Below are 25,109 nucleotides of genomic sequence, written 5' to 3'. Positions count from 1 at the left end.
AGATGAGAAAACCCAATTGACGGAGGAGAACAAGAGTACTAAACCGGAATCAGCTTCTGGGAGTTCACCTCCACCAGCTTTTCCTGGCTTCAATGCCAATGCTTTTGATTTCTCTAATATGGCTAGTATCCTCAATGTAAGTGTGTGCCCCTTTATCTAGTAAGCACAATTGAAAAAAAGTTATCTTTTTGAGTTTTTATTGATGGGTTTTTTTGATGTGGTTTTTTTAGGATCCAAGCATCAGAGAAATGGCTGAGCAAATAGCTAAAGATCCTGCTTTTAACCAGTTGGCTGAGCAGCTTCAAAGATCTATTCCAAATGCAGGAGCTCAGGAAGGTGGTTTCCCTAACTTTGATCCTCAACAGTATGTCAACACCATGCAACAGGTTATGCATAACCCTGAGTTTAAGACCATGGCTGAGCGACTTGGTAGCGCCTTGGTGCAGGTTAGAAATTCAAGTTTTTTCCTTGTAGATTTCATTCCGGTATTTTGGTTATCGATGTCTGGCTTTAAACGAATCTCTGTGTATGTCTTCTTTGTTTTGTTCTTTTGCCTACAGGATCCACAAATGTCTCCCTTTTTGGATGCTTTCTCCAATCCTGAAACAGCAGAGCACTTTACTGAGCGTATGGCGCGGATGAAAGAAGATCCTGAGTTGAAACCTATACTAGATGAGATAGATGCTGGTGGTCCTTCTGCCATGATGAAGTGAGTGATACAAACTTCTTTCAATGTTTTCTATAGATATAGTAAAACTTGTTTTATTTGTGCTTATGGAGGAAGAGTTGTTATATGGTATTAGGTACTGGAATGATCCAGAGGTGCTGAAAAAGCTGGGGGAAGCAATGGGCATGCCTGTTGCTGGCTTGCCAGACCAGACTGCTTCAGCTGAACCCGAGGCAGCAGAAGAAGGTGAAGAAGAAGAAGAGTCTATTGTTCATCACACTGCCAGTCTTGGCGATGTTGAGGTTACACTGCTTCCTACTTTGTTAAACGTTTATATGCGTGACTATCTGGTATTTATCATTTGTGTTACTCAAGGAATTAGGTGGAACAGGCTGAAGTTTTTTTTGTCCATTTTCTCACCCTATCCAACTTTGTTTTGTTGAACTCTTTATTGCATTTTGATATGTTGATTCAATCAGGGTTTGAAAGCTGCCTTGGCATCTGGTGGTAACAAAGATGAAGAAGATTCTGAGGGAAGGACAGCATTGCATTTTGCTTGTGGATACGGCGAGGTATGCAAGTCACTTAACACTTCAGGGCAATTAAATATTCGACTTTGCTGCTTTTCTTTTTTCAATAGTGAAGTTAGGAATCTTTATCATCATTATTCATGGGTCTACTACTCCTAAGACTTCCATGACACAATTAATAAAAGAACAGTGAAATGAAATTGGCTATTACTTGAACTGAGTTTGACCCTGCTGGGCCCTTTCGACAGTTAAAATGTGCTCAAGTTCTTATCGATGCTGGAGCTAGTGTTAACGCTGTTGACAAAAACAAGAACACACCTCTGCATTACGCTGCTGGTTACGGGAGGAAAGAGTGTGTAAGCCTTCTCCTAGAGAATGGTGCTGCAGTGTAAGTCTCACAGCACAAATAACTCCTTTAAACACTGTGTCACGGGTGGGTTTAGTTATATATATGTTTTAAATTTTTAATGTGTGTGTGTGGTCTTGCAGGACTCTGCAAAACTTAGACGAAAAGACACCCATTGATGTAGCCAAGCTCAACAGCCAGCTCGAGGTGGTGAAGCTGCTTGAGAAGGATGCTTTCCTTTGAGCTTCTGGTTCTACAAGCTCATATCGTCTTTGAGAGAGATTTGTCTTTTGTGTGCCCTGAACCAGTTCCCAAAGCTTCTTCTGTATACTTCTTTTCTTATTAGCTTTTTCTCTCCTTCTAAATTTGTGCCTTTCATTCAAAGTCAATAAAGAAAGAAATAGTTGCTGAAGTTCATCTTCTTCGTTTTGATAATTCATCTTGGTTTTGATAGAATCACTTGATCACGAAGTGATTCCATTCTTGTGTTACTGTATCGTCCAAAATTCCCAATGTCATCCAAAGCTTATACATATTTATGCATAAGCCTAAAATAATCCAAATCTTTAATAAACAAAAGTCTCACAATTAACAAATAATTATACTACAGAAACAGAACTGTTTTAATAACATCGAAGGTCTTGTCTCGTTCCCAATGTATAGTTGTATGAATCGTTCAAGGTTTTTAAAGAGTCTGATAAGCAAAGCACGAAGCTTTGCGCGGCCTGGAGGACTTGGATCCACTCTTTCTCAACCCCAGCCGCAGCCGTCGTCTCTAACCTCCGCGTTTTCTTCATCCGCCGCCATGAACGGCCTCGAAACTCACAACACGAGGCTCTGTATCGTAGGCAGTGGTCCAGCGGCTCACACGGCGGCGATTTACGCGGCTAGGGCTGAACTTAAACCTCTTCTCTTCGAAGGATGGATGGCTAACGACATCGCTCCTGGAGGCCAGTTAACAACCACCACCGACGTCGAGAACTTCCCCGGATTCCCAGAAGGTATCCTCGGAGCAGAGCTCACTGACAAGTTCCGTAAACAATCGGAGCGGTTCGGTACTAAGATCTTCACAGAGACGGTTACAAAAGTCGATTTCACTTCGAAACCGTTGAAGCTGTTCACAGATACAAGAACCGTTCTCGCTGACGCTGTGATCCTCGCTACTGGAGCTGTAGCTAAACGGCTTAACTTCGTTGGATCTGGTGAAGGCTCTGGAGGTTTCTGGAACCGTGGGATCTCAGCTTGTGCTGTTTGCGACGGAGCTGCTCCCATCTTTCGTAACAAACCACTTGCGGTGATCGGTGGAGGCGATTCAGCTATGGAAGAAGCTAACTTTTTAACCAAGTATGGATCTAAAGTGTTTATAATCCATAGGAGAGATGCGTTTAGGGCGTCTAAGATTATGCAGCAGAGAGCTTTGTCTAACCCTAAGATTGATGTGATTTGGAACTCGACGGTTGTGGAAGCTTATGGAGATGGAGAAAGAGGTGTGCTTGGTGGGTTGAAAGTGAAGAATGTGGTTACTGGAGATGTTTCTGATTTGAAAGTTTCTGGATTGTTCTTTGCTATTGGTCATGAGCCTGCTACTAAGTTTTTGGATGGTGGTGTTGAGTTGGATTCGGATGGTTATGTTGTGACGAAGCCTGGTACTACGGAGACTAGTGTTGCTGGTGTTTTTGCTGCTGGTGATGTTCAGGATAAGAAGTATAGGCAGGCGATCACTGCTGCAGGAACTGGTTAGTTCTCTACTTTCTCAGTTAGCTTTGTATTATTCTCACAAGTTGCAATAGTAATTCTTGAAGAAACTGTTTTTATTAGCTTAGAACTACTTGAGTTTGTGTGCAATCTTTGTTTTTGGAACGATCTTTACAAAAAGGACACCTTTTTTAGCGGCTCTGTATGGCTTGTCAAGTTCTTGAGGTTTAGTTGCTTTTGTATCATGTGATTTAGTTTACAATTGATGCTAGGCAAGGTTTTTGTGTTGGAGTTATAGTCTTCCTCGAGTGTGTTGTTCCATTGTTTAGTAGAGTTCTTTGATTCTCTCTCAAGACTCAAGTAACAGTCTCTAAAATAATTTACAGTTTTCACAATTCTCACTCTGATTAGCTCTGTTTCACAACTTGGTTTGAATGATTGTGTAGGGTGCATGGCAGCTTTGGATGCAGAGCATTACTTACAAGAGATCGGATCCCAACAAGGTAAGAGTGATTGAGAAATATTCTCGGAAGGGTCGGTCATTGAGCTAATTGCTGATGGACAATAATGAGATTTGATCTTTAGCATAGAACAAGTTAAGGGACATTGATTTGTTTATTTTTTAAATATTGCAGTTGGAAATGAGAACGGATATTGTTCAAAGTTGTAGCTCTATAAGTGTAAAACTAGCTACGACCAAAGTCCCAAAGATTTGATTCTCAGTGATGCTTTCACGTTCATTTATATTCAGTGAATATGATTTATCCAATAACTAATAATAAGAATATGTAGTCTTGTAATACGAAAGTGGATTTCTAGAAATCTAGAAGATATGTTTGATCATGAAGCCGAGCCATTAAGACACGCACCAGAGCTTCTAGAGGTTTTCGAAGGAATCGGCTTTGAAAGGTTGATGTTTGAAAAGAGAGATGACGGCTAAGGAGTCTTGAACAAATGACGCCGTTTCACAAAAGTAAAGCAAATGCGTGAAACCACAAAAATAGAAACTCCCACATGGTTGAAATATACGAAGAGCTCATAAAATCTTTCCCAAAAATAGTCCCAAAACCAATATTCTTCAAATAATATGAAGATAAGACCGTGAACATGAAACTTGAATGTAGATTTTTATCAAAATGATGTACTCGATAAGATCGTAGTCATTGAACAATGCCTTGAATAAAAAAAAATGCTGTTTGATTAAAAACTTTAATTAATTCTTTACTTTAAAAAACAAATAAAGGTTTATCTTTGTTTTGTCTTCTTTTCTTTGGTGTCGGCAGTTTATCTTTGTTTTGTCTTTTGTTTGACTTTAGAAATATTAAACTTTTGCAATCAACGATATAGGTTTAAAGAGTTTTAAAGTGCATAATTGATTAATTTGAATGCATAATTGATTAATAATTTCACAGTACTCTTATATTATGAACATATTTATAAGTGTAAACAATCCAATATTTATTAAACTGATAAATATGTTTCAGTAAGTTCTTCAATATAAAACCGAAGTTGGTCGGGGGAAAATATATATATTCAAAGATGAATTTGTGTGAGAAAACGAACTTCAACCGTATGTCTAAGAAAAAGAAAAAACAACATTCAAGCTTATTTTCAATCAATAGTAGTTTTAACAGTTAAAAAAATTTGTTAAGCGAACGGCAAAGTCAACTGGTTTCAAAACAATTGTGAGGATAGACAAAAGGGAAAACATTTTAAACACCACAGACAATAATAATTTCATAAGCAGTGGACTGATTCTTGAAACTCATTTCTATCGTATTCAACCACGTCCCCAATATATATATAAACAAGAAAGGCCGGCGACGGTCTGTTATGGTCGTTGGCTTTTTAGTTTGTTAGGTTTTTTGGTTTGTTTTGTATCGTCTCATGTTTTATCTCATGTAGTAGTACGTAGTACTCATAATTTGACCGCAATGATTCGCTTTACGTCTATAACAGAAGACCTGACTGATGATTTTACCTGTTAGATTAAAACACAACAACTGGCAAATAGTTGTAGTTCACGTTCATTCATTCATGCATACATATTAAGAGTATAAAGTTTGTACTTATTATATATAAAATGTTGTAATGATCATCAAATCTTCGATAATATTATTTGTTTCTGTATATGATAAAAAAAAATGCGTCCGCGCGACCACCACAAAGTTGCAATGAACTGTTTTTGTCTTTGTTCTGATGGAAATTTCTAGAGAATAAGAAAAACTTTATAAAATAATGGTATCAAAACAAAAATAAAAGTATATATAATTAATTAATTAACCGGGTATAGGTCCGACGTTGCTGAGTGAAGAAGCCACTTTAAAAGATGATGAATGGATCAGATTTGCTGAATACTGACACACTAAATTCCTATACTAATTGTTTATCATGCAGAAGAATTTGTACTGTTAGAAATAGAATATATAACCTATTAATTGATTATTAAGAATTAGAGTTACTATTTGTATTTTATAACCCATTGTATATATTTGATTATTAAAAAAAAAAGAAAAAAAGAAATTATATTTATCAAAGTACTTTATATATATATATATATATCGTTTTGTAATTTACCTCCCAGATATGCACTGCATATGCAATATGCAAAAGTCGGGGGGGGGGGCCATGAATGTGACAGCTGGATACAGGTTAAAGGACAACACATCATCGACCATATACCCGACACGTGTCCCGTCTCACACATGGCGTTTTCTTCTCTCTTTCTCCCCCCATTTTTTTTCCCTATCCTCTTTTTATCTTCTTGTCAACAATACTATTATTTATTATTATTTTAACATAATTATTAGGCCTGGGCATTCGGTTAACCATTCGGTTTCGGTTCGGTTGTATTCGGTTTCGGTTATTTTGGATATAGTAATATAGTAACCATTTGGATATTTTTGAAATTTCGGTTCGGTTCGGTTTGGTTTCTTTCGGTTCGGTTTCGGTTTGGTTATTTAAATAAATAACCATAACTAACATAAATTATATTAACATTAACCAAATAAACCAAATATAACCAAAACTAACCGAATATAACCAAAATTAACCAAATATACAATAACAAAAATACAAAAAAGGGAAAAATATGGATTCAATTTTACAAAATAGTATTTAACTTTGTAAATTCAAAATAATAACATTTACATATATTGATTATTTAAAATATTTAATTGTTTTGAATCTAGAAATAATTTATATTTTAAGTTTATTTTATAGTTTTGCATAATATTAAGTATATAATATTTGATATCTTCTAGGTTTTCGGATATTTCGGTTAACCATTTAATTGTCGGTTCGGTTCGGTTCGGTTTCAGTTAGTTTGGATATAGATTTTTACTAACCATTCGGGTATTTGAAGAATTTCGGTTCGGTTCGGTTTGGTTTTTTTCGGTTCGGTTTCGGTCGGTTATTTGGTTATCGGTTATTTTGCCCAGCCCTAATAATTATATTGAAATAATATCTCATTAGATATTTCACGAAAATAAGACTATACTATTTCATTTTATAAACTTTTTATACATACACATAAGGTTATTTACGGGACTGTTGATTTATCTTTGATGATCCCTATAACATTCCAGCTTCCAAGTTAAATTGCTTATTTTTCACTAAAAAACCTAACGGTAACGAATCATTATTTTATTTTAAAGACAGTAAAAAACTGGAAATAGGCATTGATCTCCGCAGAATCTATTACTGCATTATAGTAATACGTTTTCTCTTTATTTTTTTTGTTTGTCTTTTCGAAATCAGTTGACAAGTTCAATAAATACGGTCAAAATACGTAGAAAAATACGATTAAAAAGAGAGTGTATATACAGTACAAAGGAGAAAATGGGAATAACGTGATATACAAAAAATCCACAGATAAGCAATAGGTCACCATCCCACGGTTCACGTTATTTCCGTCTTACTATTTTTTTTTGTAAACTATCCTCTAACGATAATGTTGATTAACCAAAACATTTCTGTCTTAACATTTTAAGCAAGGAAATTAATTTCATTTAATTAGTGACAAATGACAATATTATAATATATTAAAAAAAAGGTAATCAATTATTTCTTCAAGAACTGAAGGAAGCAGCACAAGAAGAAACAGAAACAGAGAGAGAGAGAGAGAGAGATAAAAAAAAACACAGAGACAGAGAGTGATGGAAACAGCTGTATTTATTATAAGAAGAAACAAGACGAAGAACTAACCTCTGGGTTTCTACTTAAAAACTCTTTTCTCAAATCTTTCCTCTTTCTTCTTCAAAAAAATCGACACTTTGAGTTTGAGAGCCAAAAAAAAAAAAAAAAAAAAAGGTTTCTTTTTTTTTTGTTTCGTTTCTTCAAATTTGGTTTAGTAGCAATGGATTTGATGCAATTGGATAAGCGTTTGGATTCAACGGAGCAAGTAGTTGAAGAAATCATGAGAATTCACAGATCTCTACCACCAAGACCAGGAATCGACGAAGTTGAAGCTGCCAAGGGTTTAATTGACAACGTTGATAAAGAAGACCAATCTTGTTTCGAAGCCATTGCTAAACAGAGGAAACCCTCTGAAGTTCCTGGTGAGCTTTTCATGGTTTTGCAAGATATGAAGAGAGGTTTTGTTCAGTTTCGTAGCAGAGAGCAAAAGAGAGAAGCTTTGAAGCTTCTCGATCTGGAGTCTACTCACTCTATGTTCGATGATTTCATTCAGAGAGCTTCTAATTGCATTGCTTCTCCTTCTTCCTCTAACGGCTCTGTTCCGTCTCGTCCTCCTCCCGCTCCGGCTCCCAAGACGGCTACGGCTACTCCGTCAAGTTTGTATTTTTCTGAGAAAGCCCCTGTTCGCCCCAAGGATATGGTTTCTAGAGACGACAGCTTCATGACCAACACTAAACCTTCTCTCTACGGCGATGCTTTTGCAGCTCCTCGCAAACCTCAGGTTCTGGATTCAACATTTACCGCCGGAAAATTCGCCGGTGAGTTCTTCTCTTGGTTCTCCAACTTAGGATTCTTCTGATATAGAAAGTGTTGGAATTGGAATTTGTTTAAAGTTTAAGCCTTTAGATTGAGCAACAGGAATTGCAAATAGATTATGTTAGAAACTGTGGTGTGTGAATGAATCATTTGTTTATGTGTAGGCAACGATGGAGAGAAGCTGAGTTTGATTAAACTTGCTAGTTTGATTGAGGTATCAGCTAAGAAAGCTACTCAAGACATTAATCTACAGAACAAGTTAACGGATCAAGTCGAATGGCTTCCGGATTCTATTGGCAAGTTATCGAGTCTTATTTCGCTTGATATGTCTGAGAATCACATCGTGGTATTGCCAAACACCATAGGAGGGCTTACTTCATTGACAAAGCTCGATTTGCATTCAAACAGAATCGGTCAGCTTCCTGAGTCTATAGGAGAATTGTTGAACTTGGTTTACCTCAATCTTGGTAGCAACCAGTTATCATCTCTGCCTTCAGCATTTAGCAGATTGGTGAAACTCGAGGAGCTTGATTTGAGCTGTAACAACCTCCCTATTCTCCCTGAATCCATTGGTTCTCTTGTGAGTCTAAAGAAGCTCGACGTTGAGACCAATGATATTGAAGAGATCCCACATTCTATCGGTGGGTGTTCCTCGCTGAAAGAACTCCGTGCAGATTATAACAAACTCAAGGCTCTTCCGGAAGCTATTGGGAAGATTACTACACTAGAGACTTTGTCTGTACGTTACAATAACATCAGGCAGTTACCTACAACGATGTCTTCTTTAGCTAGTCTCAGAGAGCTGGATGTGAGTTTCAATGAGCTAGAGTCAGTGCCAGAGAGTTTGTGTTTTGCCACTACGCTTGTGAAGCTGAATGTTGGAAACAATTTTGGTGACATGATATCGCTACCGAGATCAATAGGCAACCTTGAGATGCTTGAAGAGCTTGATATAAGCAATAACCAGATCCGTGTTCTACCTGAATCCTTTAAAATGCTTACAAAGTTGCGTGTTTTTCGTGCTCAGGAGAATCCATTACAAGTTCCTCCTCGTGATATAGCTGAAAAGGGCCCTCAGGTTCTCTCATTTTCTATCTCTTCTCTAGGTTTCTCATAATGTGGTCTAGATTCTTCTAAATGGTATTCACTCACGGATGATTCATATACCTTCAGGCTGTTGTTCAATACATGAATGATCTTGTGGAGGCGAGAAACGCAAAATCTCAAATGGTTAAGCCGAAGAAGAGCTGGGTGCAGATGTGCTTCTTCTCCAAGTCCAACAAGAGAAAACAAAGCAGCATGGAGATCGTCTAAAACACAGCTGATAATGTCTCTGACCCGTAATCAGGTAGCACTTTAGATTCCCAAACTCAAAAAAATTCAAGATTCACACTTTGCATTATTACATTTAACAGAAACACCTGTTTTTGTCTTTCCCTCCCTTTTTTCAGGTAATTCTGTTAATGCTGTTGACAGCTCAAGTGGCAGACAAATCCAGCTATCTTCACACGACAATGCAAAGAGAGAGAGAGAGAGAGAAGCATTAATTTGCATTGCAACTTCCAAGTACTGTAGATGTTTTCATTATTCATTCTTTGTTTCTTTCTTCAATATTCACATGTATCATGGTTTCATTCATGTCTCCACATATCTGCTCTTTCTTTTCCCCCGGTTATAGCCGAATCCATAGAGCCCATCCCAAAACAGAACCGAAACCATGTCCCTCGTAGATTGACGTGTTCTTTTAATTCTTACCACTTTTGATACTTTGATGTTCAGTGTAATCGTCTCTGGTTTTGTATCTTTGGTTTGAAAGTTAAACGACTCTCGCACCTAAAAGTATCTGCGACTGTGTGAGTGTGTGTATGGATAGAGATGTGATGTGATAGCTGTGATGCTTACTTGCTTAAGAGGAGAGACATGAGATGATGAGTAGGCCATGAACGTGGTTATGTCTAGAGAGTTGAAAGTGGTTAATTAATACTCACTTGTAATAATGCAACTTGCGCTTTTTGTTTTGTCTAATGTGTATAATCGTCACGAGACATGGTCTTTCTTTTATGTGTGTTAGTTATCTTATCAGTATACTGTATACATGTGACTTCACATGTGAACCATTACCAATGAATGAAGCAAAAAGCTTTTGTTCCATCATTTGAAAACCCATATCTATCTCTCGTCGTTCTGTGGATAAATCTCTCTGGATGTGTAAAACATTAGGCCCATACATAGTCTTTATTTGACTGGATCTGGGCTTGTAGTATCGAGGCACAACTAAAAGTTTAATTAACACACGGCACGTGACACATTATATTCTTTCTTCCTTAAAGTTGGAACCCTCAGAACGACCCCGTGTGTTACCCACAACCCGGTTCAAATTAAGGTTCTTAGTTTCCAATTCCGAACCACACGCGGTTTGGCATACAAATCGTTTGAATCCAATATCGGATCATTCTTCTAACTTTTTATTGTTGACATATTCCAAATTTGATTGTAGCTTTTATGAAAGCAGAGGATGTAACATAGTGAAAAGGTCTGGGTATAGAATTTGCCCAACTTGCGATCGATGATAAGGCTGGTAGAAAGTGGTAGTAAAATTAAAAGGGACATATATAATGTGAACGTTGAAAAGAAGTAGGGGAAAAGGGTTTAAGGGAAGACTAAGTCATCTAAAAAGGAGATGAAGGATTGAATCTTTGAAATAGATCACTTTTTTGACTCTAAGGACGAAAAAAGAAGATAGTTAGGAGCAAAGTACCCCATACTGAAATGATGATAGATATATATACACATATCCATATATATATATATATTTGATATACATGAAAAAAAAAAAAACTAGTTGAAAACCTCGGACCACCCTCGCTATCTAACTTTCCTTTATTCTTCTTAATTTATTAGTTGATTAGAGTTATATATATATTCCTGAAATGATCATCATCTAAGATGAAAAATATTCTTGAAAGCAAAATTTCACTTTTACACTAGGACACACATTATACTCCATAAGAAAAAAAAGAAAAAAACTAAATGATAATGTGTTTTATAGATAAAGTGCGCTTGAGGGACTAGACTACTTGAGTTTGAAGCTAATAAAATCAATGGATAACGAGTCTTATCAACTTTTCCAGTGTTCTCATTTGATGTTGCTTATAACAATATTTCAAAAAACTTGTAATAAACTCCACGGTAACCAATTAAGCGAGTACATCAAACTGGAAAATAAAAATTAACGGACTCGTCTATTTTGTTTGGGAATGCTTATCGAAAATTATGAATACGTTCGGCTTTAACAAAGAAGATACAAACAAACAAACAAAAAGAGAGAGAAGAGTTGGATAAACCTAGAGCTAGAGCTAGTTTTTTAGAAGACAAAAATGTAAAAAGCGAAGTTAAAAAAGATGAAAAGTGTAAGCCGAAACTTTTCTTCACTTTAATTGCCTCTTGGGTGCAATATACTAATAAACATGTAGAGAGAAAAAGAGATAAGGCATAAGATTCCATTAAGTGAAACTGAAAGGTGGATGATATATGATACTTTGGCGGGCTTTGTCATGCGTTTCTAGTGTCTCTATAAGTTTGGGTGGTACGTTTATCGTTTTCCTCCCCTTCTCTCTATATTCCTCTTTCTCCACCTTTTCCCCCTTTTTCACTTTTTCTTTTATTCCCATCATCATTATACAAAAAAAAAAAACAGTAGTAGTCTAGCTAGTAACATTCGATTGTCTAAATCGGAAATAAAACGAGCAATATAAGCCTTCTTAGTATAATTTTAATTTTTGTAATACAGAAAAGTTTACATATCTCAGTTCGAAATTAGTTTTTTTCTTTTTGGTAAAACAGAGTCTCAGTTCGAAATTAGTAGAGTGGACACAAGTATTCATTTTTTGGAAAGACCATAGCTATCTGAATCCTATATTTATAAATTTTAAACCCAAAATAATGGAGTTATACTATTTTGGTGAAAAAGGGACCTAACATCATTAATTATCGTCAGATAATCAGATTTATGTTTGTTAAGCACGGAGTAGTACATTACAGATATTTTGAGATATTTTGTTAAAAAAATCCATATATGTTTGCTAAGCTCTATAAGTATGACATTAAACCAAAATAAACGAATTACTATAATGGTGAAAAGGGACCTACTATGTAAGTCTCATACTACAAAAAAAAAAAAAAAAAAAAAANCTAGCAAAATAAATTACGTTTGTTTAACTAACATGGAGTACTTTTTAGATATCTTGAGAGATATTTTGTTTATTAAATCCATCGTGTATATTCATAAGTTTTATCCTCGCCATTCGCCAACTTGCATTACAAATAACCAAAAAAAACTCCGCTAATGAATAGGTGATACCATAAATGTAAATGTATGAACATAAAACTGAAGTGCTATAATGATGAAAAGAGACCTAACATATTATCGTTCATTTTTAATAATGTCGTCCTTAATGGTTGAGTAATTTTATTTCGTATAATGATTTTAATGACATGTGTTATGACATAATTTGTTAAGGCTATTATAAAGTATAAAAACCCATATCATCCTCCTCGCAAGTTTTTTTTTTTTAATATGGTATATGTATATAATCATCATCACAATATTATTTTCAGAAAAAAAGAATTATATATATAACTGCAGCAACGCATAAATCATGCATAATAATATCATTCGGAATTTCGGATATGGTTGGAATGAAATGAGGACCGAGTCATCCTTGCTTACGGGTAAAGGAGATGAGAGGACCAGGGGCGGATCCACCTTATAGGTAGGTTGGGCACGTGCCCCACACTGATTTTTAAAATTTTACTACTAAGTATAGGCATAGCACATAAGACTCTTTGGCTTAGTTGGATAATTAACACCTTATGCAACGTTTTGGTTGTAAGTTCGAATATGTCGTTGAACACTTGATCTTATTACATTCCGTATTTTCTTTATTTTTTCACTTTTTTCTTAAATAAAATTATAGGCTTCTGGCTATATTTTATTTTCCTATTTCCAGCTTAACTTTAACAAATTTAAATTCATATATTTATATTGTATAGGATACATATAGCTTACTGAAAACTGTAACATTTTATAGTGAATTGTAAGTTTGTAAATGTGTATTTTTATAGTTAATAAATTAAACTCGTTTGAGCTAATCTTGTATTCTGCTGGCATAATAATAAATTAAACATATCTATAGTATATGTAATTAAGTATATTTATAAACCAATTTAAACAGTACTTTCAAAATTTTGACTTATTTTCAGTTTAATATATTAAAATACAATATATATATATATATATATATATATATATATATTTTTAAAAACTTACAATAATGTTATTAAACTATATATTATTTTGATATCAAAATATTTATTTATTTAATAGTATATAATATAAAATTAGTATTATTAATTATAAGGTGTTTTGTGCCCCATACATAAAATAATTCTGCATCCGCCACTGGAGAGGACCATACATTCATTACATGCTTTCTTTGACTTATGATGACTGAGAAATATAAGGGAGACTTTTAAATTAATACGCACACACACACATATATCATGATGATTGATACTGTATTATTTGTTTTGTTTAATTTGCATATAACAAAACTTGTTGTAACTAAACAAACTAGTTAAATATTACATTAACTAAACCCTATATAACACAGTATATAAGTTGGACTTACAGTGTGACAGTTACAAAAGAATTTGCTACTTATATATTACATACACTTGCACTTTGTTACTTCTTTAAATTTAAATGTGTGTCCACTGTCGGAAAAAGATAAACGCCCAATTTAACGCCCAATTTATCGCTAGATACTTACAAAATAAATAAATACTTTATTTATAATTATAAGTTTGCCCCAAAAAAAAAAAAGAAAAAAAAAAAACTTTTTCAGTTCAAAGATTTTGGTAATTTAATTGTTTTGGACCTTTTGGTTATATTTGGGTAATGCTTCAGAAACACGGGTTCACATGACCGACCCTTTTCGTAGTGCACAGGGTTGTCCAATCAATACAATCATCAATCAATGCTCTTTTTTTCACAAAGATATTAATCCTCTAATCGAATTTGTGAACTTCTTGATTAGATTAATAAAGAACAGTGGATTACATTCTTACATAACAGAAAATTATCGAAACATAACTAAAGAAAAAGATCACTAATTTTCCTAATTAATTTAAATTAATACTTTACTTAACTTTAATCATGCCGATGTTTTTTTAAAAAAAGAAAGAGAACTTTTTCTAAGGAAGAAAAGCAGGAATAATGGCGGAGGAAGTGAACTGTGAAGGATGATGTTGGTGTTGTGGTTGATCTTTGATATGAGTCTCCGCCGTGGAAGCATGGTGACCACACCTATCACACTTCACCGGTACCAAAATCCGACGACAAGAAGGACACGACGACCTCGAAGTCAACCACTTGTCAATACACGCAACGTGGAAAGCGTGTTTACACAGCGGTAGGATCCTGATCTCTTCCCCTTCGGCAAATTCCGTTATGCATATAGCACACTCGGTGGATGAGTCGTCTCCATCACCGCCGGAGGAGCACGGCAAATCTTCTGTAGAGGCGGTATATGTGGATTTAGGGAGCGCTTGGAGTGCTTTCTTCTTGAGGCCTTTGTTCGGAGGAGGAGGAGATTCTCCGGTAGCGGCGGAACTAACGCCGGTGAGACGGCGGAGCCAAGCGCAGCGAGCTACGGCGGCTAAACCGGCAACGCATATGAGAGCGCAGAGAAGAGCAGAGAGGATGACAACCATGTCGGTTTCGGCGGCGAGGATTTCTTCCGGTGGTGGTGGTGACGACGACGCCGTACCGAGGAATCTAGAGGAGCGAGTCATTTTGGGTTTTGTCTGAAAGAGAGAATGTGAAAGCTGTGAAGAAGTTAGAAAAGAAGAAACTTTGTTCTTGTTCTTGTTCTTGTTCTTGTTGTTTAAGAAAGAGAGAGAGAGGTAGAAGTAGAAGAATCTGATCCAAGTTATATAATAGAGTTACACACACATACACATCTCTACTTATATATAAGATATGTCCCAATTTGCAGATAAAAATTATATATTAATCAAAAAAAATTATTTAATTCCTTTGGCAATATATCGGCTGAAAAGGTTGTATGAATAGAAAACACGTAGTTTCCGTAAAGACATACTTATTTGAATATTTTATTTCAAGTAAAATATTTTGATTTTTTTTTTTTTGGGGATTTCTTTCTCTATATAGAGAAAATCTTAGATGTTTCAAAATTTTGTAAATACATGCTTTGAACGTTGACAGTATTTAAAATTTTAAAATCATAAAAATGTGTAGTCAAACTAATAAAATCAGTAATTGAAATATGTTAAATGCCAGTATAAAAGTTTATGTAAAAATAATTATGCAAAGTTATATCATCATTCCATTTCGTGAATTTTGCGAGTGACCAAACTGAAGTTAATTTGTCTAGTATAAACGTTTTCATCGAATCAATAGAGGAGTTTTTATCATACACAAAAGACTAAAAGAAAAAAACTAAAATACTGGTACTACAATAGTTGTTATGTTTAGTTATTTCTAAGCCGCATCAGAGATCTTGGCAACATGCGTATAGTTAGAGTTGCCTGAGTTGTCTGCTATAAGATAGAGCTAGTTTTGGTGTTACCGGGGGGCGGGTTCGATTTAAATATGTGTCCCATAAAATCTAATTAGATAATAAGATTCGGAAATATCGTAATCGAAATATCATAATTACAAGAAGGATCATATATAGCCGTATTAATAATATTACTAGAAAACGCAAGTAGAGAGAAAAAGATGGGTAGGTGTGGGCGCTCTTTTTAGGTTCTGTTTGACGAACTCATTATCAAAAGCTATTAAGTATAATTTACTTTCCTTACCTAAACCTACTTCGATTAGACTCTTCTATTTGCTTTATTCTCTTCATTCTTTTTTCTTCATTTTGTTTTTGTGCATCAAGAAGGATCCCTTCAAAATACAGAGGGCAAAAAAATATCGAGAGAGAGAATATGGTTTTGTTGACAGGTGGTGCTGAAGTTTTGGATTCTATGAACTTCAAAGTTCTTGCAATATTTATCTACTTTTATCTCAATATTTATATATATCCATTTCTGAAGCAGTTTTCTAATTTAGATTTGTAATATATATATGTTGGATTTTGTCTAGATGTAGGTGGGATCTTGATAACGATCAATTTTACAGAATATTTGAAATGGATCTACGTGTCCTCGAAACTCAAAAGGCAGTATAATATTTCTTACATTATAGTATTAACGGCAGGTAACACCGTCCACGTGTGCATAAGTTTTGGTGTTTTTCTACAGTCTCTCTGGGGGGGGGTCATTAGTATCCGTAATACTATTGTATTTGTGGTTGAAAAAGTCGAATCAAACCAAACTTTATCATATCATTCATATATACAAACCAACGATCCAAAATAAACTTTGTTTCTGCACACGATTTCGGCTGAAATTTCATAAGATGATCGGGGGTCTTGGAGTAGAGAAAGAGATGGATGGAGCTTACGAGAATAGATGGTTAAACCAAAAAAAATAGAAACGTTGCGAGAATAACAACTTTGAAAACGAAAGTACAATCGGAATGGAATATTTTTGTGTGTGTGTGATGTGAGTCTTAACGTCTTATATGGAACCAAAAAGGTGAAAAGCAAACCGAGCTATTACACCAATAATTAAAACTAGAGAAGACATTAACACACAGAAACAAATAAAGAATATAAGAAATAAAAAAAACAACAATAATTGAGTCTGGACGCATTGATCATGCCATGTAAAAAACGGAAATCAAACAAACCAGCCCTGCAAACAACAATAATGGAGACTGGACGCATCGATCAATTATATACTGAGGTTTAGAGCATTTGGAAAAGCCAAGCTTAGAGGTTTTTATATACATGTGTTGTTCGTTTTTTACACAAATTATGATTTGTATATTTCAATGTTTTCGTAATTTTATCATGATTTTTTTTTTTGGTTTGGACTAAATATTAGTACTATTTTAAAAATCATTAGATGAAAACTACAATAAATTACATCAAATTAGTTGCCATTGCCATACGTAGTGTGTGGGCATATATAGCATATGCATATTGAAAGTAGATATGTACGTCTTCACAAATAATTGATATATTATTCCATTTTCGTAGATTATAACATTATACTATGTTCTGTTTCGAAGTCTCTCTATCTTTAGGTCCACGTACGGGTATACTTTGCACCAGTTACAATAAAGTAAGTTTGACATGTAGTTATATGATAGTCCATGCGATTCCAGCTAATCAAATATTGTAACTTATTCGATATATCCAATATATTCAGATATAAAAGTGATAGAGAAACTGGCAGTTTTGGACTTCGCCGAAGTAACAACGAAAGGTTGACGAAAATAAAGGGTAATTAAAAAGCCCATACGATCAGTTTAAAGAGTTGAATATGTATTTTGTAGAGCAATAAAACGAGTCAAAGTCATGCCTATGAGACTATGAGTTACGTGTTCTATATATGTGTCCATGATTATAACGCAAGAGCAATATCATGTCGGTGCGCAAACTTGTTTTGACTTTTTTTTGGGTCATTGAAGCAACTGAAACATCAATTTTTAATACATACACATGACGTCATAAAAATGATATATTCAGTTGCTCTGCCGTTTCAATATAAATAGAGTTATAGACAACGACACTTCACACAGTCTTGTGAATTCATTAGAATTGTTTGTCATGTAACTATTGATTATTCGGTCACCGTCCCATTATAATCCCATTCATCAACAGGTCCAAAACAAAGCAAGTAACCAATGGGCTTTCTATAAGGCCCAAAATAAATAAAAAGCCCAATCGCTACACCATGTCACAAAAACCCTCGAAGAACCGTGAAAGCTCTCATTTCACGATCGCAACAATGGCGGCTGCGAAAGAGATCCTACTACGGCGACCAGTGGCGGCGACAATCAGGCTAACCGTTCCGGCGGGAGGCGCAAGACCAGCAACACCGGTAGGTCCGGCGTTAGGTCAGTACAGGCTTAACCTGATGGCATTCTGCAAAGACTTCAACGCTCGAACCCAAAAGTACAAACCAGACACCCCGATGGCCGTGACGATAACGGCGTTCAAGGACAACTCATTCGAATTCACCGTCAAGTCACCGTCTGTGTCGTGGTACGTCAAGAAAGCAGCTGGAGTGGACAAAGGGAGCACTCGTCCTGGACATTTGACGGTGACGACGCTATCGGTGAGACACGTGTACGAGATCGCGAAGGTGAAGCAGACTGATCCGTTTTGTCAGTATATGCCGTTGGAGTCGATTTGCAAATCTATCATTGGTACTGCTAATTCTATGGGTATCAAGATCGTTCAGGATTTGGAGTGATTTAGGGTTTCTTGATGGGAAAGAGATTGTTCTGTGTTTTTTGTTTAGTTCCATTGTTTTTGTTTGTTGTTTCAATTTATAAAATGGAGCTCCTAAGTGGCTGAGAGAGAGATTCAGTTTGTTCAACTTTGATCGATTGAATAATTTGGAAAGTACAAAGTTTGTGTTGTTATTGTGGCTGTTGAATTTGGATCGTTAGTATAGGCAAAGTAATCTAAAGTTGGTTCCTTTAACCTCATTTATCAGATTATGTTCCTTATGCGCTCTGTAAAGTCAGATTTTTTTCCCGGAGAATTGTGTGTTCTTCTCAAGGTTTAGTGAATTGAAGGAGCAATGGGGTGGTTTGAAATGGCAAGGTCACAAGTAAGATCTTAATAAAGAGACATCAATCTCAATTTAAGAAACAGAGAACTTTTGAATTGCGTTTCTCGAGTCTTCTCCTTTAATATGTTTTCGAGTGTAACAGCTTTGTAGTTGTATGTTTAGAGAAACAAGAAACTTCACTTTTGTTTCATAGGATGACTGATCACACTTACACACTGAGATATGATTGTTTGTTTGTCTGCATTCGAGTCCAACGCTTATGACTGCTTGATGAAGTCCTACTCGGCTCAGTTGGATCTGTTGATTCGGATTCTCAGAATTTGCCATCAATGGAAGGTTTTGAAATTCACGAATGTTGTGGTCAAGGAAAGACATTGACTTTGGCCCATGAGAGGGAAGAAGAAAAAAAGAGAGACACCTGACCGGAGAAAAATAGACTCAACAACTCTCTCCTCCTATGAAAAGGGTAAAAGAGAGAAATAGACAAAAAGAAGAAAAAGTTTAAATCGGGAAAAATCTGAAGCAATCTCGTTTGATTAAATAAATCACAGGAAAGAGCGAAAAGTGGAGAGGGTCTTACGTTTTCAGGGCCACACGCAATCTGAGTGCCCATTCCTCTCTCTTTGTCTTTCTCTCTCTGTTCTAAGAAAAGGGAAGCTCTTTGTCTTTGTGTTGTTTGGGGTCCTTTGCAAAGATCCAATTTTTTTTTTGACGATCAAAATCGACCCGGTGTGACTCGGTGAGGGAATTCAGACACGTACGTGTTTTTATAGATTAGATTAGATTATGTCGTGTTCATCTTCTTCCGGATCAGAAGGTGAAGAAGAAGGTTACGATGCTTACCGTAAAGGTGGTTATCACGCCGTCAGGATCGGCGATCCTTTCTCCGGTGGTCGTTACATCGCTCAGAGAAAGCTTGGTTGGGGTCAATTCTCCACCGTTTGGCTTGCCTACGATACTCTCACCTCTGTACGTATCTCTCTCTCTTCGATTTTAGTTGGTGTGATCGTAATGCCTTATTCTGATCCTGTTCCTACATGATTGTTATGAACATTAAGCCTCTCTATTCATTGGTTTCATTTATGGGCTCTGATCTCTTGTTTTTTTCTCATCTGAGAGTTTAAATCGAGATCGAATCACATTCAAATGACTCTGTTTAAAGCTAAAGACTCGTCCTTTATATACGATACGCATCTGTTAGTTTTATAAGTCCAATAGATTTTGGTGCAAGATGATTCTGATTTTGAAATTGTGGATCATTACCCTAGATTTGGCACTGTACTACTCTCTCTAGCTAACCATTTTACCAGATTTGTTTGCTCTAAAGGATTGCGTATTAAATGGTTTAAGTATCTTTAGTCATAGGAAGATAACGGTGATTTGAAGTATGTGTATCCTAAGAATGTTTTGCTTTGGGTATGTGTTTATGTCTGTTTTGTAGAACTATGTTGCTTTGAAGATTCAGAAGAGCGCACAACAATTTGCTCAAGCTGCACTTCACGAAATCGAGTTTCTTTCAGCTGCTGCTGATGGAGATGTCGACAATTCCAAATGTGTTGTTCGTCTTATCGACCATTTTAAGCATATTGGTCCAAACGGACAGCATTTATGCATGGTGCTTGAGTTTCTTGGCGATAGCTTGCTCCGTTTAATCAGATACAACCGTTACAAAGGTCTGAAAATGAATAAAGTCCGGGAGATTTGCAGATGTATACTGACTGGTTTAGATTATTTGCACCGTGAGCTCGGTATGATTCACTCCGACTTAAAACCTGAAAACATTCTTCTTTGTTCCACCATTGACCCTGCCAAAGATCCTGTTAGATCTGGACTAACCCCAATACTAGAAAAGCCAGAGGGGAACGCAAACGGTGGCGGCGGATCCACAATGAATCTGATTGAGAAGAAGCTGAAGAGGAGAGCAAAAAGAGCGGTTGCTAAAATATCAGAGAGAAGAGTTTCAATGGTGGGTGAAGAAACATCATCCAAGACGGAAAGAAGTCTTGATGGGATTGATATGAGATGCAAAGTGGTTGACTTTGGTAACGCTTGTTGGGCTGATAAACAGTTTGCGGAAGAGATACAAACGAGACAGTACCGAGCTCCTGAAGTTATACTAAAGTCAGGTTACTCTTTCTCTGTTGATATGTGGTCTTTTGGTTGTACTGCTTTCGAGCTTGTCACAGGAGATATGCTATTTGCTCCAAAAGAAGGAGATTGTTATGGAGAAGACGAGGTCAGATCCTAAATCTTTTAACCTCAAGAGTTTGCTTCTTCAATTTTTTTGTCCTTAATACGTTTTTGATATATGGTTTTGAATTTAGGATCACCTTGCTCTTATGATGGAACTCCTAGGAAAGATGCCTCGAAAGGTATTTTATTTTTTGCTTCCCCGCTCTGTTTTCTCGGTTTGGTCTTCTTCTTATGATATGCTTTGGTTGAGCAGATTGCAATTGGGGGAGCGAGATCGAAAGACTATTTTGACAGACACGGGGATTTAAAAAGGATCCGGCGGTTGAAATATTGGTCACTTGATCGTTTACTGATCGATAAATATAAGCTTCCAGAAGCAGAAGCAAAGGAGTTTGCCGAGTTTGTGACTTCGATTCTGGAGTTTGCACCAGAGAAACGACCAACTGCGCAACAGTGCTTGGAACATCCGTGGATGAATGTAAAGACAGAGAACGATGCAGATAATGTAGATGCACAAATGAACAACTTGCAGATCAAAGGGTGACAAAGAAACTCTTAAAACTTTTTCTATTGTTCTTCTTCATTCCTTTTTGAATAACTTTCTTCTTTTATTAATGGATTTTTTTTGGTAATTGTTCGTTGCTGTTTCGGGGGGACATATGATTATTGATTGATTAACCATCGATTTCATTTGTTGCTTATTAAGAATGTTTATGTAGCGATGATGAATTGACTAACAAAGATGTTACTTACCTCTTCTTTGGGCTTCAATTTTGAGTCTTCTTTCGGTTTGTTTTGATATTATTGTCAGATGTCTGTTGGTTTGGTGACTTGGTTTAGGGATTGCATCGGTAAATGAAACATGTATTTTTGACTATTTTGCTAAAGAATAGTTTTATAAAAATTATCTTGGTAATATATTTCTAAATCTAATTTTAAATAGAAAATGACAAATAGCAGTATTCGACAAAAAAAAATAGATCCAATAATTTACATGTTGTCTTATAATAAGGAAAATATTTGTTATTTTACTGATATTTATAATAATTTGTTCATTTGTTGTTGTCGGTTAAATCCATTAATTATTTTTTCTTGTCATATTCTCAAATAGTACTTCGTTAGTGTTTGTGTCGGTTGTTTTTGTCAGCGTAATGTAGTGCAGTTACTTTATACTTTATTGACTATCATATGAGTTTTTTACTTTTTAGTAAAACCTGGTCAATACGAAAATCAAGTTCCCGTTTTAGACATGTCGTTGTCAATGTATTTTATTGAAGTAATAAATTTACGTTATATAGAAAGATAGAAACCAAAATACCCTATATGACAAAACTGCAATTTTCAGTGTGATATAATCTGAGAAAAAAAAGAATTACTCTAGTTGTTAGTAAATCTGAAAAGCGACATTGCCAGATGGTTTTAACTTTCAGACCACATGTGACGTGCATGACTTAGCACCTTTGTCTTTAGAGGATTCGCGTATATTACTATTTCTCCTCCTTCTGTGTCACACGTTCCACATCACCACGTGGAGATCTATCTACACGTGACACCCTGTATCCAATCGTTGAATCCACAAAATACATTTTTTTTTTTTGTAAATTACTTATTTTTTTGAGTGCAAACTTTCTTAATAATTTACTTATTTGACAACTTATCAATTAATCGTTTCTTAGCAAGCAAAAAAAAAAAACAAATACTATAACTCAACAAAAAAGTACATTACTTTATTACATTTCATGCTCATCTATGAATCCGAAAATATCAAACCTTCTTCTTCTACACAACTGTAATGGCAAATAAAGTATATTAATATGTATATATTTAAAAATATATAACATAAACTCAAAACACATCCAAAAAAGGAAACAACAATGTGAATCTTATACTGAAAATGGCAATGCTGACCAAATCTTGAAGAAGAAAAAAACGAGTCATTTTCTTCTGTAGGCAATGTGATCACTATGATGACCGTACGGCTTTGTTCTGTTTCACACATTCTGGAGCCGCCTTGAGGTCCTGGCATTTCCAAGCCGGGATCACGCCGTCCTCCTGCGGCTGAGCCACCACCGGTAACGTAGACGCGGAGGGAGTTCCGTTTTCTTGGTTTCTAGAATTACAAATGCTCAAAGGAAGCTTCTTTAGCTTCACTCGTCCTCTTCTTTTACCCAATGAGCTGTTTTCCTCCCCTGCTTTCTTCGAATCAGCTTCTTCATCCCTGTTTGATCTAGCTATCTCTAACCCTTCATACGAGCTGTCTGAATCCACGACTCCCGCAATGTCCTTCATAGAACCTGTTACTATAATACTACTACTCCCACCACCAGCTTCAACTACGTTCTTGTTCTTCTTATGCCTCTTGTATCTCTGACCATTTTCCTCGAATTCCGAGTAAGTTCTCAAGACTCTAGGATACGTATTGTCTATAGCTCGATGCAACCTACGCGCTAAATCATCTCCCTCGTCTCTTCTTAGCTGTTTTTGTCCCTTGGAATACAAAAGCTCGACGGGGACATGTTTCTTCTGCTTGTTCTTCTTAGGAGACCTCTCCTTGGAATCAGGGACAGCTTCTTTAGGGAAAGAATCAACCAATTCCAATGCCCTCTTAGCCGCAGCGATCGCCTTTGCGGAAACCAAAGCCTTCTCGTTCGCAATCGCCCTAGCAGCCTTGGCAGCTTTAACCGCTAAAGCAGCTGCGGATCTCGTCGAGGCAACGAGCTCTTCCGGTGACTGATCATTGTTGAAACGGGAAGCTAACAAATTGTCGAGATGGGTCTGGACATGAGTTGGAGCAGAGGAAGATCCGTTTGAGTTTGAAGTTGAGGAAGATGAAGCGAAATCAGAAGGAGAAGATCCATTGACGTTGTTGTTGTTGTTGTTGGGGTTTAGTTTTTTGAATCCAGCTAGTAATCTCTTACGAGGAGGGAGATGCGAATCTGAATCGAGCTGATTCATCATGTCACATGGATTCATCTCCATTTGTTAAAACCCAAATCTGAGAAAATTACAAGAATGAAAGTGTCTTAATTTCGGATCAGACATCGAATTATGGATTAGATCAGATCGATGAAGAGACAAAATCAGAGAGTTAATACATTTGCTGATTGCCTGATTGAGAGATTACAAAGATTAAGACAAAAACCAATTCTTTAGTTTCCTTAAAGATGTATACTTTAATCAAATAGTCCGATCTTTATCAAATATGAATACTCAAAACTCAATTCAAAATCATATAATTATAACAACAAAATTAAGCAGAAAAATTCTTGACATGAATGAGCTGATGATTACTTGATCATAAGGGGGTGTGATCGATGAATAACGAATTACGTTAGCATTGAAAAAGAACAAAACCATGAATCATAAATTAGAAAACAGAGTAAACAGAGAGAACAAAACAAGCAAATTCGATTATTTTTTTGTTACCTCGTGCGTTTTCTTGTCAGTTTTTGAATTGCCTCAGTTTTAAGTTATCTTTATCATAACCTCAGTTTCTTTGTGAATGAAAAGGTAGAAGAGACGGAGGAAGATGAGAGAGTTTAGGGAGAAAAAGAAAATTAGGGTTTGCAGAGAGAAAGGAGGAAGAGGAGGAGGAGGAGGATGAAGAAGACAAGAGAATTTTGTTCCATTTTTATATGTAAACCCTACAAAATAACAAAAATCAACTCTCTCTATTTTTTTTTTAATTATCACATAATTTTGTAATTTTTTGTTTTTGACATATGTGTCATGTGTGTGTGTTTTTATAATTACAGTTCCTATCTTCTTACACGACAACAACCTCAGAAAAAAAATTAAACTTAGCTGGTCATGCTTTCCGTTATTATTACATTTCCTCCGTCTAACTATAATAACGGCCGTCATTTATTTCCCTCTGTAATTTCTTCACGGAGTTAATTTTCATTTTTTTTGCCCTACAACTTTAATATTTAAAAATATGAGATAATGTGAACATACATCGCTATACGAAATGGAGTTACCATATCATTGACGTGGTTTAGAATTT

General features: G+C 35.8%; 7 protein-coding genes across 8 annotated transcripts; 5 read left to right on the top strand and 2 right to left on the bottom strand.

The window, feature by feature from the left end:
• On the top strand, positions 7-1,960 carry LOC109125157 (ankyrin repeat domain-containing protein 2A). The gene is made up of 7 exons (XM_019234083.1): positions 7-136; positions 231-446; positions 561-709; positions 804-969; positions 1,147-1,239; positions 1,446-1,585; positions 1,687-1,960. Exons 1-7 carry the CDS (start codon positions 119-121, stop codon positions 1,784-1,786), a joined length of 882 nt encoding a protein of 293 aa, XP_019089628.1. The 5' UTR covers positions 7-118; the 3' UTR covers positions 1,787-1,960.
• Positions 2,141-4,038, top strand: LOC104729659 (thioredoxin reductase 1-like). 2 transcript variants are annotated; one of them, XM_010448620.2, is made up of 3 exons: positions 2,141-3,279; positions 3,685-3,741; positions 3,874-4,038. In XM_010448620.2, the coding sequence occupies exons 1-3, from the start codon at positions 2,199-2,201 to the stop codon at positions 3,906-3,908; spliced, it is 1,173 nt and encodes a 390-aa protein (XP_010446922.1). In that variant the 5' UTR covers positions 2,141-2,198; the 3' UTR covers positions 3,909-4,038. The 2 variants fall into 2 exon arrangements, with proteins under 2 accessions (XP_010446922.1, XP_010446923.1); XM_010448621.2 differs by having other exon boundaries at positions 2,143-3,279; positions 3,685-4,038.
• LOC104729658 (plant intracellular Ras-group-related LRR protein 4) lies at positions 7,322-10,236 on the top strand. Its single transcript, XM_010448619.2, has 4 exons — positions 7,322-8,193; positions 8,356-9,269; positions 9,365-9,539; positions 9,643-10,236. The coding sequence occupies exons 1-3, from the start codon at positions 7,596-7,598 to the stop codon at positions 9,503-9,505; spliced, it is 1,653 nt and encodes a 550-aa protein (XP_010446921.1). The 5' UTR covers positions 7,322-7,595; the 3' UTR covers positions 9,506-9,539; positions 9,643-10,236.
• Positions 14,262-15,204, bottom strand: LOC104729657 (probable E3 ubiquitin-protein ligase ATL45). Its single transcript, XM_010448618.2, has one exon. The coding sequence runs from the start codon at positions 15,044-15,046 to the stop codon at positions 14,447-14,449; it is 600 nt and encodes a 199-aa protein (XP_010446920.1). The 5' UTR covers positions 15,047-15,204; the 3' UTR covers positions 14,262-14,446.
• LOC104729656 (54S ribosomal protein L19, mitochondrial-like) lies at positions 18,086-18,758 on the top strand. The gene has a single exon (XM_010448617.2). It carries the CDS (start codon positions 18,119-18,121, stop codon positions 18,584-18,586), a length of 468 nt encoding a protein of 155 aa, XP_010446919.1. The 5' UTR covers positions 18,086-18,118; the 3' UTR covers positions 18,587-18,758.
• Positions 19,441-21,874, top strand: LOC104729655 (probable serine/threonine-protein kinase sky1). The gene is made up of 4 exons (XM_010448616.2): positions 19,441-19,879; positions 20,352-21,146; positions 21,235-21,282; positions 21,357-21,874. Exons 1-4 carry the CDS (start codon positions 19,697-19,699, stop codon positions 21,645-21,647), a joined length of 1,317 nt encoding a protein of 438 aa, XP_010446918.1. The 5' UTR covers positions 19,441-19,696; the 3' UTR covers positions 21,648-21,874.
• Positions 22,804-24,713, bottom strand: LOC104729654. Its single transcript, XM_010448615.2, has 2 exons — positions 24,530-24,713; positions 22,804-24,098 (listed from the first exon to the last, which is right to left on the bottom strand). Exon 2 carries the CDS (start codon positions 24,080-24,082, stop codon positions 23,066-23,068), a length of 1,017 nt encoding a protein of 338 aa, XP_010446917.1. The 5' UTR covers positions 24,083-24,098; positions 24,530-24,713; the 3' UTR covers positions 22,804-23,065.

Source organism: Camelina sativa, chromosome 12 (assembly GCF_000633955.1).
Source record: "Camelina sativa cultivar DH55 chromosome 12, Cs, whole genome shotgun sequence".
In the NCBI taxonomy this organism is placed as follows: domain Eukaryota; kingdom Viridiplantae; phylum Streptophyta; class Magnoliopsida; order Brassicales; family Brassicaceae; genus Camelina; species Camelina sativa.
This window is presented reverse-complemented; position numbering and strand designations above follow the sequence as displayed.